Source organism: Canis aureus, chromosome 2, assembly GCF_053574225.1.
Source record: "Canis aureus isolate CA01 chromosome 2, VMU_Caureus_v.1.0, whole genome shotgun sequence".
In the NCBI taxonomy this organism is placed as follows: Eukaryota; Metazoa; Chordata; class Mammalia; order Carnivora; family Canidae; genus Canis; species Canis aureus.
Genome location: NC_135612.1, coordinates 62,336,003 through 62,349,374, shown reverse-complemented (window position 1 = coordinate 62,349,374; position 13,372 = coordinate 62,336,003). Strand labels below are relative to the sequence as shown.

General features: G+C 58.1%; 1 protein-coding gene across 5 annotated transcripts in view; it reads left to right on the top strand.

Annotated features, from left to right (window-relative positions):
* Nucleotides 1-13,372, top strand: part of SH3BP2 (SH3 domain binding protein 2) — a 33,974-nt gene that overhangs the window by 10,892 nt on the left and 9,710 nt on the right. For 2 of the 5 annotated variants that reach the window (XM_077876114.1, XM_077876115.1), the window contains exons 2-3: nt 3,432-3,482; nt 12,778-12,917. In XM_077876114.1, the coding sequence (XP_077732240.1) occupies nt 12,782-12,917 (136 nt within the window). In that variant the 5' untranslated portion in view covers nt 3,432-3,482; nt 12,778-12,781. Of the gene's footprint in view, nt 1-3,431; nt 3,483-5,752; nt 5,980-8,052; nt 8,149-11,136; nt 11,194-12,777; nt 12,918-13,372 lie in introns of those variants that run through there. The other 3 variants (XM_077876112.1, XM_077876116.1, XM_077876117.1) reach the window with 3 other exon arrangements.

Below are 13,372 nucleotides of genomic sequence, written 5' to 3'. Positions count from 1 at the left end.
GAGGGGACTACAAGAAGGAAAGCATACTAGCCTCATGACCCCCCATGCCTTGGCCTCAGCAAGTGGGGAAGCTGTCCCCTGGGAATATGCAGGTGACAGAGGTATCCCCAGGAGGGTCTGGTTGACCCTGAGGAGGCCAGCCTGGGGCTGGTGGCAGGAACTAGGCCTCTTTTGGGGGTGGGACCAGGCAGGCCCTGTCTGGCTAGGGAGGCAGGCCTACCACCCAGCACCAGGAGTGTCTGCTGGAGCCTTGTGCTTTCCCGCAAAATAGGGTGTCAGTGTGGCATGACCTTAGCACCAAGCATAGTGATCTGGGAAGGACAGAGGTAGAATAGGCTGAATTTGGGGAAGACTTGCTCTCTGTTGGTTCCTTGTGTGGCCAGAAGTCAGCTTGTCTCTGACCCAGATGCTCTCTGTTTCTGGGTATCCTGACCAAGGTGCTGAGCAGATCTCCTGGCCAACCATATTCCCTTGGCCCCTGGAAGGTCAGCAGCAGTGTTGGACAGCCCTATGCCTCGGGCGTGGCCCAGCAGGTTCTTGGGGTGTGAAGGTGCTGCTCGTCAGTGACGGTCACCAGCCTTGCCTTGTGGATAAGGACACAGGCTGGAAGAAGTCACTCTGGGAGGGGTCCAGGCCCTGCTTGGTGGGTGCCAGAGGCCCCCACGGATGGAGAAGTTGAGGTACTTGAGGCAAGATGAGTGGTTTAATTCAACAAATGAGGCTCCTGAACTGGATGCCATGGAGACCAAGGGGCATCAGCCTCGTCAGGGTGAGGACGGGGCGAGAGGTCCTTGGTGCTTGCTTTCTGCTAGGCACTTTGCAGGAGATGGACAGGGAGTGGCTGTCCTCCCAAGCTGATGTTGAGGGAGGGGCAGACAGTCTACAGACAGATGCTGGAGATGTTCCAGTGCTGGAGATGAGGGGAGGGGCAGGCACCCCTGGGCCTAGAGCGAGTGTGCTGTGCTGTGAGTCATCCTTGGGTAGAGTTCCCAGCACTACGGGGGTGTAGCTCAGAAGGGGGCCCATGGTGGGCCGGGAGACTGGAGGGTTCAAGGGTCTGGGCCCAGAGGGTGGGGTGTGAAGGTGTTACCCAGCTCTGAGCAGGACGGTTGGAGAGAACTCTCCCTGTTTCCAGCCTGACCCTGCTGACTGTGTTTCCAACAGAATGCCAGCGACCAGGTACCCCTGCCCACCACGGGACAACCCGACTCCAGAGCTGTCAGCCCCACTCTTCAGAGGAGGAGGCTAAGGATCAGAGTGGGCCACAAGATTAGGAAAGGGGATTGAGCCAGGCCCATCCCCAAGGACGCCTGTGCTTGGTTCCCACAGGAACCGCTGTGCTATCCTGCCACCCAGGTCCTGTGGGCACAGTAACCCTCTCATGGGGGAGCTATCAGGGCAGGCAGGACTGAGCGTCTGTCTTAGGGAGCACTCCAGGAACAAGGCTGATAGAGGCTGCCTCCACCAGCAGGCAGCCAGGAACTCAGGGCGGGGGTGGTGTGGACCAGGCCCACACATCAGCGCTCTGGAAATCTTTTCTCAAGCAATTAAAAGTTGCAAACTTGTCTGTGTTGTGATGAACTGAAGTGTGAATCCTGAACGCCTTTGCTGGCTTGTGGTTTGAGGCAGAAGCGTGGCTCCGGCCCGTGACGATGCCAATTTGTGCTTCCCCCACCCCAGACCCAGCTTGCCCCTCACCACAGCCTAGCATGGACCCTGTCCCTCCCATGGGCCTTTTGGCCTGATGGGCCTCCAGCCTTCCCCCTCCTCCTGTCCAGGCCCCAGCTCCCGTCTGGAGAGCCTTGCCCTCTCCCTGGCTCTACTGGAGCATGCTCTGGCCCAGGTGCAAGCCTGCAGCAGCCTCTGCTCCCCATGGGAGCCCCCAGCCCAGCTCGCTCACTGCCCGGCTGCGGAATGTTTCCTGGAGGCAGAGATTGCTGGCCAGGGAGAGGAAGGCTCCAGGTGCTGTGGGCTGCTGTGACATCCAGGGACAGGGGTGCTGTGAGTCTTCCATGGGGACAGAGTTTGGGGTCCAAGTGTCCCAGAGTAGAAGCCCTGTCCCTGCCCCTGGTTTGGCCCAGAAGCCCAGGCCCACATGGGCCTCTTTCTGCACTTCCCTTAACTTCCTTTGTCCTTGGACACAGAGGTGGCGGAGCTGCTTCCTGCCTCTGCCCTGGGTAGCCCTGAGAAAGCCCTGGGAGGCTTCTAGCCCCCAGCACCCTACTATCTTTTTGGGGATGCTGGCAGGCTCCAGTGCCTTGATTTGTTCTTTGCAGTTAGCAATCTTGAATACCTGCTCAATGCCAGCTGGCTGCTCACTCCCCCAAGGAGAGTCCTGGGCCATGGGTGGGCCTTGGCTGTAGCCACCCTGAACATCAGTTCTTATCGATGGTCAGATTAGCTCTAAGTCACAATTCCTCACTGTGGCTCTGAGGGCCAGGCTAGGCATGTGCTAGTTACAGCCTAGACCATGTAGAGGGATGGTCATGTGTGCAGACATAACTCTGAACCCATCTGTCCATCCATCCATCTGTTTTTCGGGCCCTGCTGTGGACCAGGCACCAACCTGGCTGTGGAGATTTGGTGGGACCCAGGCTAATGGGGAGTGCTGGAGATTGCCTCTATCTCTTCATTTTTTAAGGACACTTGCCACTGCATTTCAGGCCCATCTGGCTAATCCAGAATGAGATCCTTACCTTAATGACATAGGCAAAGGTCCCTTTTCTGTATAAGGTCCCATGTATAATTCCTGGGGGCTAAGGCTTAGACATATCTCTTTGGGGACCCCCATGTAGCTCATGACACCAGGTGACCCCAGGCAGGGCCCTGCCTTCTACACTACCCACTCCCTCTGCCTAGTACCCTCCTGGCAGCCTTGTTCTGGAAGGCAGCTTCCAGCCCCAGGTGTGGAGAGAAGAGTGAGGCTCAGGGAGTAGGGGTCCTAGGGCTGGCTTTGGGCGGATGGACCCAGGCCCTGCAGGAGTGGCTGATATGAAACATCTTATTTTGAAAGCTTGAGGTTTCCCCCGGTATGGGCACCAGCCGCCCTTCCCTGAGCCCAGCAGGCCCTCCTTGGCAATTTTTGCACTTGCGCTGCCCCCAGAAGTGGCAGGCAGGCACCAGGTTGGGCACGAGGGCCCAGGGTGCCTGCAGGAGAGCTGCAGCTGGGGTTCCTAGGGACATGGTTCCATTCCTCACACCTCCATTCTCTGGCCGTCAGCCTGGCGAGCACCATCCTCTTGAATGGCAGTGTCCTCGTGGGAGGTGCAGGTGAAGCTAGCACCAGCTTCATGCGCTGTGAGCACAGATGTGAAGCCGACTCTGTGCCCAGCTACAGAGGTGGCACTGTGCTGGGGGTCGGCCTTGCTCCTGAGCAGGCTGAGACCCTGGGAACCCAGACTAAAAACTCTCCCTCTCTCTTTTTTTTCCAGGCCGACCCTTAGCCCCTGCCTGGCCCTGCTGGCCCCCTCCCACCCCCGCGGGTAAGTACCCTACATCCAGTGTGGTGGAGTGGTTTCCATGCCTAGGACTTTGGGGCACCTGGTGTGCCATCATTTCCGTGGCTATTTCTACATACCGTAAAAGATGCTGTTATTGGAGAGGCTCTGTTTTCAGGAGTATAGATGGCAGTGTTATTTACTGCGAGGATTAAGGACCTCTCAGGAGATAGGAGGGCCCATGAAGAAACTGAGGCCAGGGAAGAGGAGTCTGCAGAGGTCACATAGCAGCCCAGGACTCCTGACCTCAGCCCCCATAGGAAACTCCAACTAGGGTTGGGGAAGGGGCCCACATTAGTCTGACCCCCACATTAGTCTGACCTCATTCATGCCCCTCCATCCACTTCAACTCTGCTGTGTTTAGGAGCTGGGGGGCCCTCCAGGTGGTGAGGGCGGGGGAGGCCCTGGCTGCTGCCTTGACCTCAGGCCTGCTTACCCATACTTCCATCTGTCCAGTGAGGGCTGTACATCCCAGGGAGAGCCATTGGCTCCTCATTCTTATCACGGCAGGTTCTCACCCCTACACCTGTCCCCCAGCCTTCCTGGGCCTCAGCCACCTTGCTGCCCCTGGATTCCTCCCCACCCTGGGATGGTGTCCTGAGCCCTGACCTGTGTTTGACTCCCTCACCCCAGCCCCTCTCAGCAAACTTCACCTCCTCTGTCAGACCTGCCCCCCTCCCAGGCCTCCCCTGACCTAGTGCCTGCTGGGCCTGACACCTTCTCTAGCCCCTTGAGGCCAAAGTGCCCAGCCCAGCGCTGCCCCCCTGGCTTGTCTTGGCTGGATCATGGCCCAGGGGCTCCTCACCCTGCTACTTTATCTCAACCCTCAGCATCCCTTGCACAGATGAAGAAATTAAGGCTTAGAGGGGCTAAGTAGGGTGAGGCCACATGGGTAGTACAGAAAGGAGGTAGGCCAAGTGTCCAGAGTGTGTCTTGCTCTGGGGTTCTTTGTCCACCCCAGGCAGGCTGCAAAGGGGAAGAAGAGGAAGAAGCCCCCCCCCCCAAAGCCTCCCTCTTGCTATGTAAGGTCTGTCTGTCCCAGCCATCTTTCTGCCAAAAGCATAGTCTGCCCTTGGCCACCAGAGGGCATTGAAGCTGGCACAGGCTTGGGGCGGGGGACAGGGGGGCCACGCTCAGCCTGAGGAGAGCTCAAACACGAAACCTAAACTCCCACCCTCCAAGAGACAGCAGGCGGTCTGTAACCCCAAACAGGCCTCCAGGTGGCTTAGGGCCTTGGCAGAGGTCTGGGGCTGTGATCAAAGTGGAGTTCCAGTGCCCCAACTACAAGAATGAGGGATGGCTAGGTGCCAGCATGGTCGATTGTGGGGGATGTGCCCCAGGAAACCTGCTGGACAAGATAACAACTCCCGGGGACCCTGTGCTCTATGGCCTCTCTGACCCTCAGATCCTTCTGTACGGGTGGTCTTGGGGTGCTCCTTCCTTTGGCTTGCCCTGTCTTCTGTGGGAGAGGTAAGACCTTGAGGCCCAGGCTCAGGAGAGGAGGGCTAGGGGGTGTGGGGGCACCAAACAGCCTGGTCTTGAATCCTTGTTCCCCAACTTCTCGGCTGTGGGTCTAGGCAGGGGAGGAAGCCCTCCTTGGTGGGGCAGCATAGGCCTGGGAGGAGCCTGAGTGGGACCTGGGGCAGAGTCAAGCAGTGGCAGGAGCAAGCCTGGCATTGGCAGGGCCAGCAGGGAGTGGTGATCACAAGAGGTATGTAAGCCTGGCAGGTGCATGGGGGAGGCCTGTAGTAGATGAGGCGGGGGCGAAGGGAAATGCCTGGGCCTTGCCGGGAACCTGGTTCCTTGGTCCGTTGGTATGAAAGGGCAGAGAGGGAGGTAGTGAGCTCTCTGCCTGGGGTGGAAGCCTCAGCTTCTTGGTGTGGGGAGGGGGCTTCTGGAACCAAGGAGGGGAGTCTGAGAGCCCAGGCTGTGAAGGAGCTTTGGTGGTTTGCTGGGGAGAAGACAAGTATGCAGAAGTGGCCATGGAGTATGTGCGGTAGGGGACCTGCGGGGAGCTTCCTCCCTGGGGACCAGGACAGAGCCAGCCTTGCCCCTGGGCCTGGAGAGCTGTGGTTTCTGACCACAGGATGGGTTGGGAGGAGGGGTCGGCTAAAAACTCAGCAGACCTGACAGCACTAACAAAGGGTGCAGCTCTGGGCCTCGGTTTGGCCTTGAGACCTTGGATGACAGAAAGCAGGAAGTGCTGGCGAGCTGGGGCTGCCCAAGGACCCGGCAACAGGCAACAGGAAGTGTCAGTGGGGAGGAAGCCCTGGCGGCCACAGGCCCTAGATGCAGCAGGCGGCTGTCAGCGGGAGGGTGCTCAGAGCAATGCGGGGCCAGCAGGCCTTCCCTACCTGGGGGAGGCAGGCTGCAGATGTGCCCTGTGACCCCTGAGTCACATGGCCTCTCTGGGCCTCAGGAAGCCTGCCCCAAGCCCGTCAACAGACAAGAGGAGAGCCATGTGCTGGGTCAGTGCTATCAGGTCAGTGGGGCTGCCCTGGGACTGGGGACTCGGGAGGTGGCACTGGCCCAGTGTCTGCAGAACTGGCCGGGGAAGCTGAGCTCTGGACTCCAGAGTGATAAGCTTTGAGGAGAGCCCCAAGAGCCGAGTGGGGCACAGTGGGAACTCCACTGCCCCCCACCATGTGCTGCTCAGCCTGCATCTGGCTGAAGGTTGGGGTGCACCTTCCTACCGTATATGCTGCCGGGGGTGGGGGGGTGCTGGGCTTGCCGTTTGGGTCCTGTGAGCACACGCATTGAGTGAGCGTGTGAATATAGATGAGAGTGAGTGTGTGTGTGTGCCTGGGGACTGTGATTGGGGGTCTGGCACAGAGCTGAGGGGGTGAAGGGCTCTCCTTATAAAACCAGGTCATGCCCTTTCCCTCTGGTACTGCTGCTCACTGGCCTCCAGCCTCCGTAGGAGATTTTTGGTTTTGATTCTCTTATGGAGGAAGATTCTGGGAAGAGAAAGCAGGGGGGACCTGAAAGGGGAGAACAGATGGGCTCTGCGGCTGCTGGGGGCTGGCTGGGGGAGTGGCTGTGCCTGATGAGCCCCCCTCCCCCCCTGCACTGTTCCCTGGCTCTGTAACTCTGGGCAAGTTTTTCAGCCGTTCAGACCCTTTGGTGTCTTCATCAGTGGCGTGGGGATGATGCTGCTGGCTCACACGTCAGGGGATGTTGAGATGATAACATGGGAGATCCCCAAAAGGCAGAGCCTGCCCACTGGTGAGTGCCCAGTGTGCTTCTCCTAGGCCCACTGTTCTAGTCTGTGAAATGGGACTAAAGCACCAAGCCTCAAGTGGAACTTGGCCATGGGCACATGGGGGGCTGGAGGGTGGTCATGACGATTCTGACCTATGCTTGGGCTGTCAGCCCAGGGTACCGGGGGTACCCACAAAAGGTCTTGTGAGTCTCTGGAGGCTGTGTGTGTGTGTACATATGAGTGAGTGAATGAGTGTGTGTGTATATCAGTGTAAGCCCACAAGTACTTGTGTGAGTATATAGTACACTCCAGTGTGTGTGAGAATGAGTGAGCATATGTACCATTGTGTATGTGCTTGTATATGATGAGTTGTATATGATGTGCTTGTATGGGGTGAGTGTGTGTGAGTGCAGTCAGGGACCCCTGGCCCCTCCTTGTCCTGCAGTTCCCATAAGGGGGCCGATCTGGTCACCACTGACAGGAACCCCTGACACTGTGGTCACTTGAGGCACCAGCTTCCTCACCACAGCCAGGGCTGTGTCTGCAGGTGTGAAAGAGGAGAGATGCAGGAGTTTGGCCTCCAGAGCCCCTGCTCACTCTCTTGCACAGTTTCACACCTGTGCACATGCATGCACATACACCGGTGTGCACACTGTAACCTGCACTTGCGCTGTGAGCTCTCTGAGCCCATGGTCTGTGGCACCAACCAGCTGGTAGAGCCTCAGCTCACTTGTGGGCCTGTGCTGGCAATGACCACATGCCTCTGGGCTCACAGCCCCATGGGGGGTGAGACCCACAAACCCTATACTTCATGGAACTCAATGGGGCCCGTCTCCGTGGAACAGCACTGTTCACCCATCTGCCCTGCACCTCAGGCCTTGGTCACCTAGACTAATCTCAACTTGAAGAGAAGGTCCAGGGTGAGTGAAGAGCAGAGGGCAGAGAGTGTGCCTGAGGTCTCTGTCTTCCCAGTGCACACTCGAGCACACAAGATCTCATGCCTTCTGGAAGGGCTCCTGGAGCCCAGCAGCGACCACCATGCTGGCCACCTTGTGTCATCAGAATCCTGCCCCCAGACAGCCCCTCTGAGCTGTGGGGAACAGATCCCCCCCAGCATGGAACCTAGTGCTGACACAGGGTGGCCTCAGTACCCTCCTCTGTAGAGATTAATGCCCTGAGGGGTGTTGGGGTGCTCTGAAGATTGGACTCTCTGTACCCACTTTAAATTAGAGGAAGCAGAGGCTCAGTGGAGGAAGGCCTGGTGGGATTTGAACCCGGGCTCCCTGACAGCTCCCACCCAGGGTGGCTCAGCGTGGTGTGAGGGAGCCCCCACTGCTGTGTCTACCCTTGCAGGAGAAGGGACAGAAGCTCCTTACTGCTGAGCCCATGGGATAAAGGAGTGGACTTTAACTACCAGGCTGCTGGCTGATACCATGAGCATAGAAGGAGGTAACCAGGAAGGCCAGGCTGGCCAGGAGTATGGGAGTTTCCTGGGGACTCCCCTAAATTTTCCCAGGCACCATGGAGCTGGAATCTTTGAGCTGGACTGAAGTCTCCAAAGCTGTCTAGTCACCTCAGTAACAATGGTCGTCATCACCCCTACCCACAAGCCATCATTTCCTTCCCTTTTCTGCTCCAGCCTGGCCTGGCACTTGGCCCCTGGTCCAGTGCCAAACCAGCTGACCCCCTGGTGCAGGGCAGAACCAGGTGCGGGGGGAAGCTTTGGGGACATCCGGGTGGGTTTCCCTCTGGGTGGTCCAACCTCTTGAGAGGAGATGAGGATGTTGGCATCTGTCCCTGAACCAAGGACAATCCTGGGGGAGGTGAAGGTAGGGCGCAACCTAACTCTGTCACCACCCACCTCCCCACCCAAGGTCAGTCAGTGGCCGCCTAAGAGCCCTCATCCTGCCCACAGAGAGACTGTGGCCAGGCAAGAGCAAGGCTTTCACAGGCCTGTGCTGGCCTGGCCCCTGAGCTGAGCCGGAGGGGGGCTGTAGATTGCCTTATAACTCCTCTCCTCCAGCTTCCCCCACGTGTGGAGCCAGGTGAAATGGTGAGTTCCATGTGTCCTCACAGATGCTGCCCCTGCCCTAGCACACATGCCAGGTCTTCTTACAGATCAGAGACGATAGGTACACCAGAATGGGGGCTGTATTTTGGCATTCTGTGCCTTCCAGGCAATTGCAGTTGTTACCACCCTCCAGGGTCAACATTCTATGCTTCCTTTGGAGCCCCCTCTGTGCTGGGCCTGAGCTGGTGAGGATGGGGGATGGTGACATGCTAGTGTGGTCAGTGTTATGTGGAGGGAAAGTTGTGCTAGCCCCACAGAGGGACACAGGACCCCCTAGAGGTCAGGGAAGCCCACCTGAAAGGGGGGACACTTGAACTAACTCTCATTTCACTTTTGGACTGTTCACTGCTAGTATGTAGAAGTAGGACTGGATTTTGTGTATTGATCTTATATCCTGCTAGTTCATTAACTAGTTCTAATAACTTTTTAGTGAGTTCCTTGATATGTATTATATACATAACCATGTAAGTTGTGAATAGTTTTACTTTTTCATTTAATCTGGATACTTTTTATTTTCTTTTTTCTTGTCTAATTACACTGGATAGCACCTCTGATACAGGTTGAATAGAAATGGCAAGAGCAGACGTCTTTGCCTTGTCCCTACTTTTAGGGGAAAGCTTGCTGTCTTTTACCTTTGAGTATGATGTTGGCTCTGGGTTTTTCATAAACAACTTTTACCATGTTGAGGAAGTTTTTTCCTATTCCTAGTTTGTTGAGTGTTGTTCTTATCATGAAAGATTGTCAGATTTTGTCAAATACTTTTTCTGTGTCTGAGAAATCGTGTGGTTTTATCTTTTATTTGATTGATATGTTGTATGCGATCATTGAATTTTAAGTGTTACACTTGTATTCCTGGAATAAGTCTCACTTAGCATGGTGTAGAAGCCTTTTTACATGGTGCTGAATTCAGTTTGCTAGTATTTTGATGAACTGAGCCATGCAGGCACCCCTTGGTGAGGATTTTGATGTCTATAATCATAAGGGTTATTGGTCTGTAGTTTTCTTGTGATATCTTTGGTTTTGGTGTCAGGATAATGCTGGCCTTAGAAAGTGAGTTCCTTTCTCTTCAATTTTTTGGAGGAGTCAATGTTGGATTGGTGTTCATTTGAACCAACTCTTGGGGGCTGCGTTAGTGTGGTTGCAACTGCAAGCAGTGGAACCTGTGAACTGCAGCCTGGAGGTGGTGCTTGGTAGTTCTGGGTTTTGGATTTAGGATTCACAAGGTTTGGATGGCACAGATGCATGGGAGGTGGAGGGCAGGAAGAGATCCCCTGAGAAAGATCCATGGGGGCCAGATCTGGAAAGGCCAAGTGCACAGGAAGAGGCCCTGGAGATCTGGAAAAGTAGTGATGGGAATGGCATGTGTGGGTGGGGGGGAGCATGCTGCTGAGTGAGGATGATGGAGGGAGAGAATGGACGCAGGGGAGGGAACTGAGACAGGGTGGGAGTGGCTGCCCAGGCAGGATGGCTGGGAGGCGCAGGAGGACGGTGGCCTTGAGGGCAGAGTATGCTGCCAGGGGAGGGATTAGCAAGGGCACTAGGAACAGAGGCATACAGGTGGGACAGAGCCTCTTGCTGCAGTGGGAAGGGGCATGGACAGCCAGCCTCAAGTGAAGGATGGGAAACCAGGGCATGGTGCTCTGCACAGCTGGGTGGGAGCAGGGCCCAAGGTCCTCTAGCTACCGGCTGCCAGGACTGGCCCATCTCACCAGCAGCCTGTATGCAGGTGGGAGGTGGAGGCAGCAGAATGTCTGGGTGGCCCACAAGACCCTCACCAGCCTTAGGCCAGCCTGGGGGTCTCCTAGGAGAGAAGCCCACATCTACCCAAGAGGTGGGAGCTGCCACGGACTGGACCTCTGAGTCCTGCAGGGAATGCGGGGGTGGAGGCCCATGGTGGCAGAAGCTGAAGCCACCTGAGAGCGGGCAGGAGGACCCAGAGACCCACCGGGAGCCCCAGTGCCGACCAGCCAGACCCGCTTCACCGGCCACGGCCACGGCCACGGCCACGACCCTGGCCACAACCCTGGGCGGCAGGCGGCCCTCCCCCCCGCCAAGAGGCAGCCGGGAGCCTGGCAGGCTTGGGCCAGCCTGGCCTCGCGGACGTCCGCCCCTGGGGAAACTGAGGCCCCGCGCGGGGTTGCGCGGGGCGGCGGGCGGAGCGCCGGATCCCCACTTGACGCGCCCTCGCCCCGCCCGCGCGCGAGGGGAGGAGCCGGGGGCCGCCGGGGGCGGAGCGGGGTCCGCGGGGCTGGGGGCGCGGCGGGGCGAAGGGGCGGCGGGGCGGGGCGCGGGGGCGGGGGGCGCGGCATGGCGGGCGCGGGGCGCGGGCGGCCGGGGTGGGGCGGCCGGGAGGCGGGCCCCGGGGGGCGCGGGCCGGAGCCGTGTCGCTGCGCGCAGGGAAGGCGGGCCGCCGCGTGGACGCCGTGAGTACCGAGCCCGCAGCGCCAGCCCCCCTTCCTGGGGGAACAAAGGCGGGCGTGGGCCGGCCGGGCGGGGCGCTGTCCCGGGGCAGCGGGCGGGGCGCCTGCCCGAGCTCGGCTGGGGCTGGGGGCTGGGGGCCGGGGGCCGGGCGGGGGACTGGTCTTGTCCGCCCGGAGCCGAGGGGCGCAGCTGCTGGCCCTGCGCAGAGGCCGGCGAGCAGCCCGGTGTCTGCAGGGGGTCTGCCGGCAGCCCTGTGGTTCTCTTTGTGTGTGTTGTGGGGAGTAGGGGGCTGCAGCGGCAGGAGTCCCCCCGGACTGGGCCTCTGGATTCATTGAGGACAGACACAGGCAGGGAGGAGGGTGTGCTGTTCAGAGGGACCAGCTTGGGGGAAGTCCTGAATAGGACTGGATATTGAGGTGCCTCGCAGGACAGGGGATTCCCAGCCTGCGTCTTGAAGGATAAATGAGTTCTCCATGTGAGGAGGGGTAGTGGTTGGTCATTCCAGCCAGAGGTCAGGGTGCGCAACGCCTTGGCATGTTTCAGGGAGAACAGCTAGGATGAGCAAAGGCTGGACAAGGCTGGGGGCTGGTGACCGAGAGACAGAGGATACCATCAACCCACCGGCTAGTCATTGTGGCCACTGCTGACAAGGGTGTCGTGTGTGCCAGGCTGTGTCCACTCTATCCTCCCTCTTACAGCTCCAATAACTATGGCCTGGGGATCTTTCAGAAAGCTAAGCCAGAATGGGAACCAGGGACTCTTGGCTACCTGCTTTCCTGGTCTCAGGGCCTTAAGAAAGGGTTGGAAAGGGCAGCCCCAGTGGCGCAGCGGTTTAGCTTAGCGCTGCCTGCAGCCCAGGGCGTGATCCTGGAGACCTGGGATCGAGTCCCACGTCGGGCTCCCTGCATGGAGCCTGCTTCTCCCTCTGCCTGTGTCTCTGCCTTTCTCTCTCTCTCTCTCTGTCTCTATGAATAAATAAAGTAAAAAAAAATCTTTAAAAAAAAAGAAAGGGATGGAAAAGAAGCTGACTGAGGGCAGGCAGGAGTGGAGAGGGGCATTTAGAGGCCATGTCCCTCACCCCTTCCACACTGAGGGTCAGAGATGATGGAGAGGATGCCATAGCCTGCCCACACCCCCGTACCTCTTTGTATCCATTAGGTTGTGACCCTAGTCACCTCCTGGAAGCCCTCCCTGGCAGCTCCATCAGAGGCTTACCTGGCATTCAGACTTGGGATGGTTATGGCCTCAGGCCTGACTTTACCTGAGCCAGTGGTTTCTTGAATTCACTCACTGCTCTAGCCCCTATGGAACATGAGTTCAGCAGCTGTGTGCTGGATGGACCAGTGACAGTGGGGGCGGACACACTTTGTTCTCAGGTGTGTGACCAAATAGACCAGGGGCTGACCAAGTGGACCCAGGTGGCCCTTTCTTTCCTTGGGGTCCCACCTGGAAGCCGGGGGCCTTCTGAAGTTTCCTCACCTCTTGCTGCTTTGACCCGTTGTGCTGTCTCCAGGATCTTGGCGGTGTCTCCCACTGCATGCCCCCAGCCCTGACTGAGGTGAGTCTCCTTCCTCTTTTTTTTCCAGCTTCATGGCGGCCGAGGAGATGCACTGGCCTGTCCCGATGAAGGCCATTGGTGCCCAGAACTTGCTAACCATGCCCGGTGGCGTGGCCAAAGCTGGCTACCTGCACAAGAAGGGTGGCACCCAGCTGCAGTTGCTCCGATGTGAGTCCTCTGGGTGGCTGGGAGCATATTAGGAGGATATATGGACAGAGCTGATCCCCAGCCTGCTGCCCCACTGCCCTGTTGGGCCTCTGTGGGCAAGCAACCTGTCTCTCTGAGCCTCTGCTCAGATGTGGTGGAACCTCCAGAGGTCTCCTTCCCTCTCTGGTGGCCAGTACCCCCCGGGGGACCTGAGGTCAGTCTCCTGATTCCCCAGGACTGTGGGATGATTTGGGGTGCTACTGCAAAGTGGAGGTAGGATGGGCATTTGGTGCACAGTGCTGACTGCAGTCCAGGGGTGCTTCAGTCTGCAATCAGGGGCTGGGGCCGTTCAGTGGCCTGGTACATCTGGCCTTGCACTATCCAGTGGGTGTTCAGTGAGTTGGTTGGTCACTTGGTCTGCAATGAACTCTGTGTCAAGACCCAGCTGGGTGCTGGACTTCCAGAGCTGCATGAGG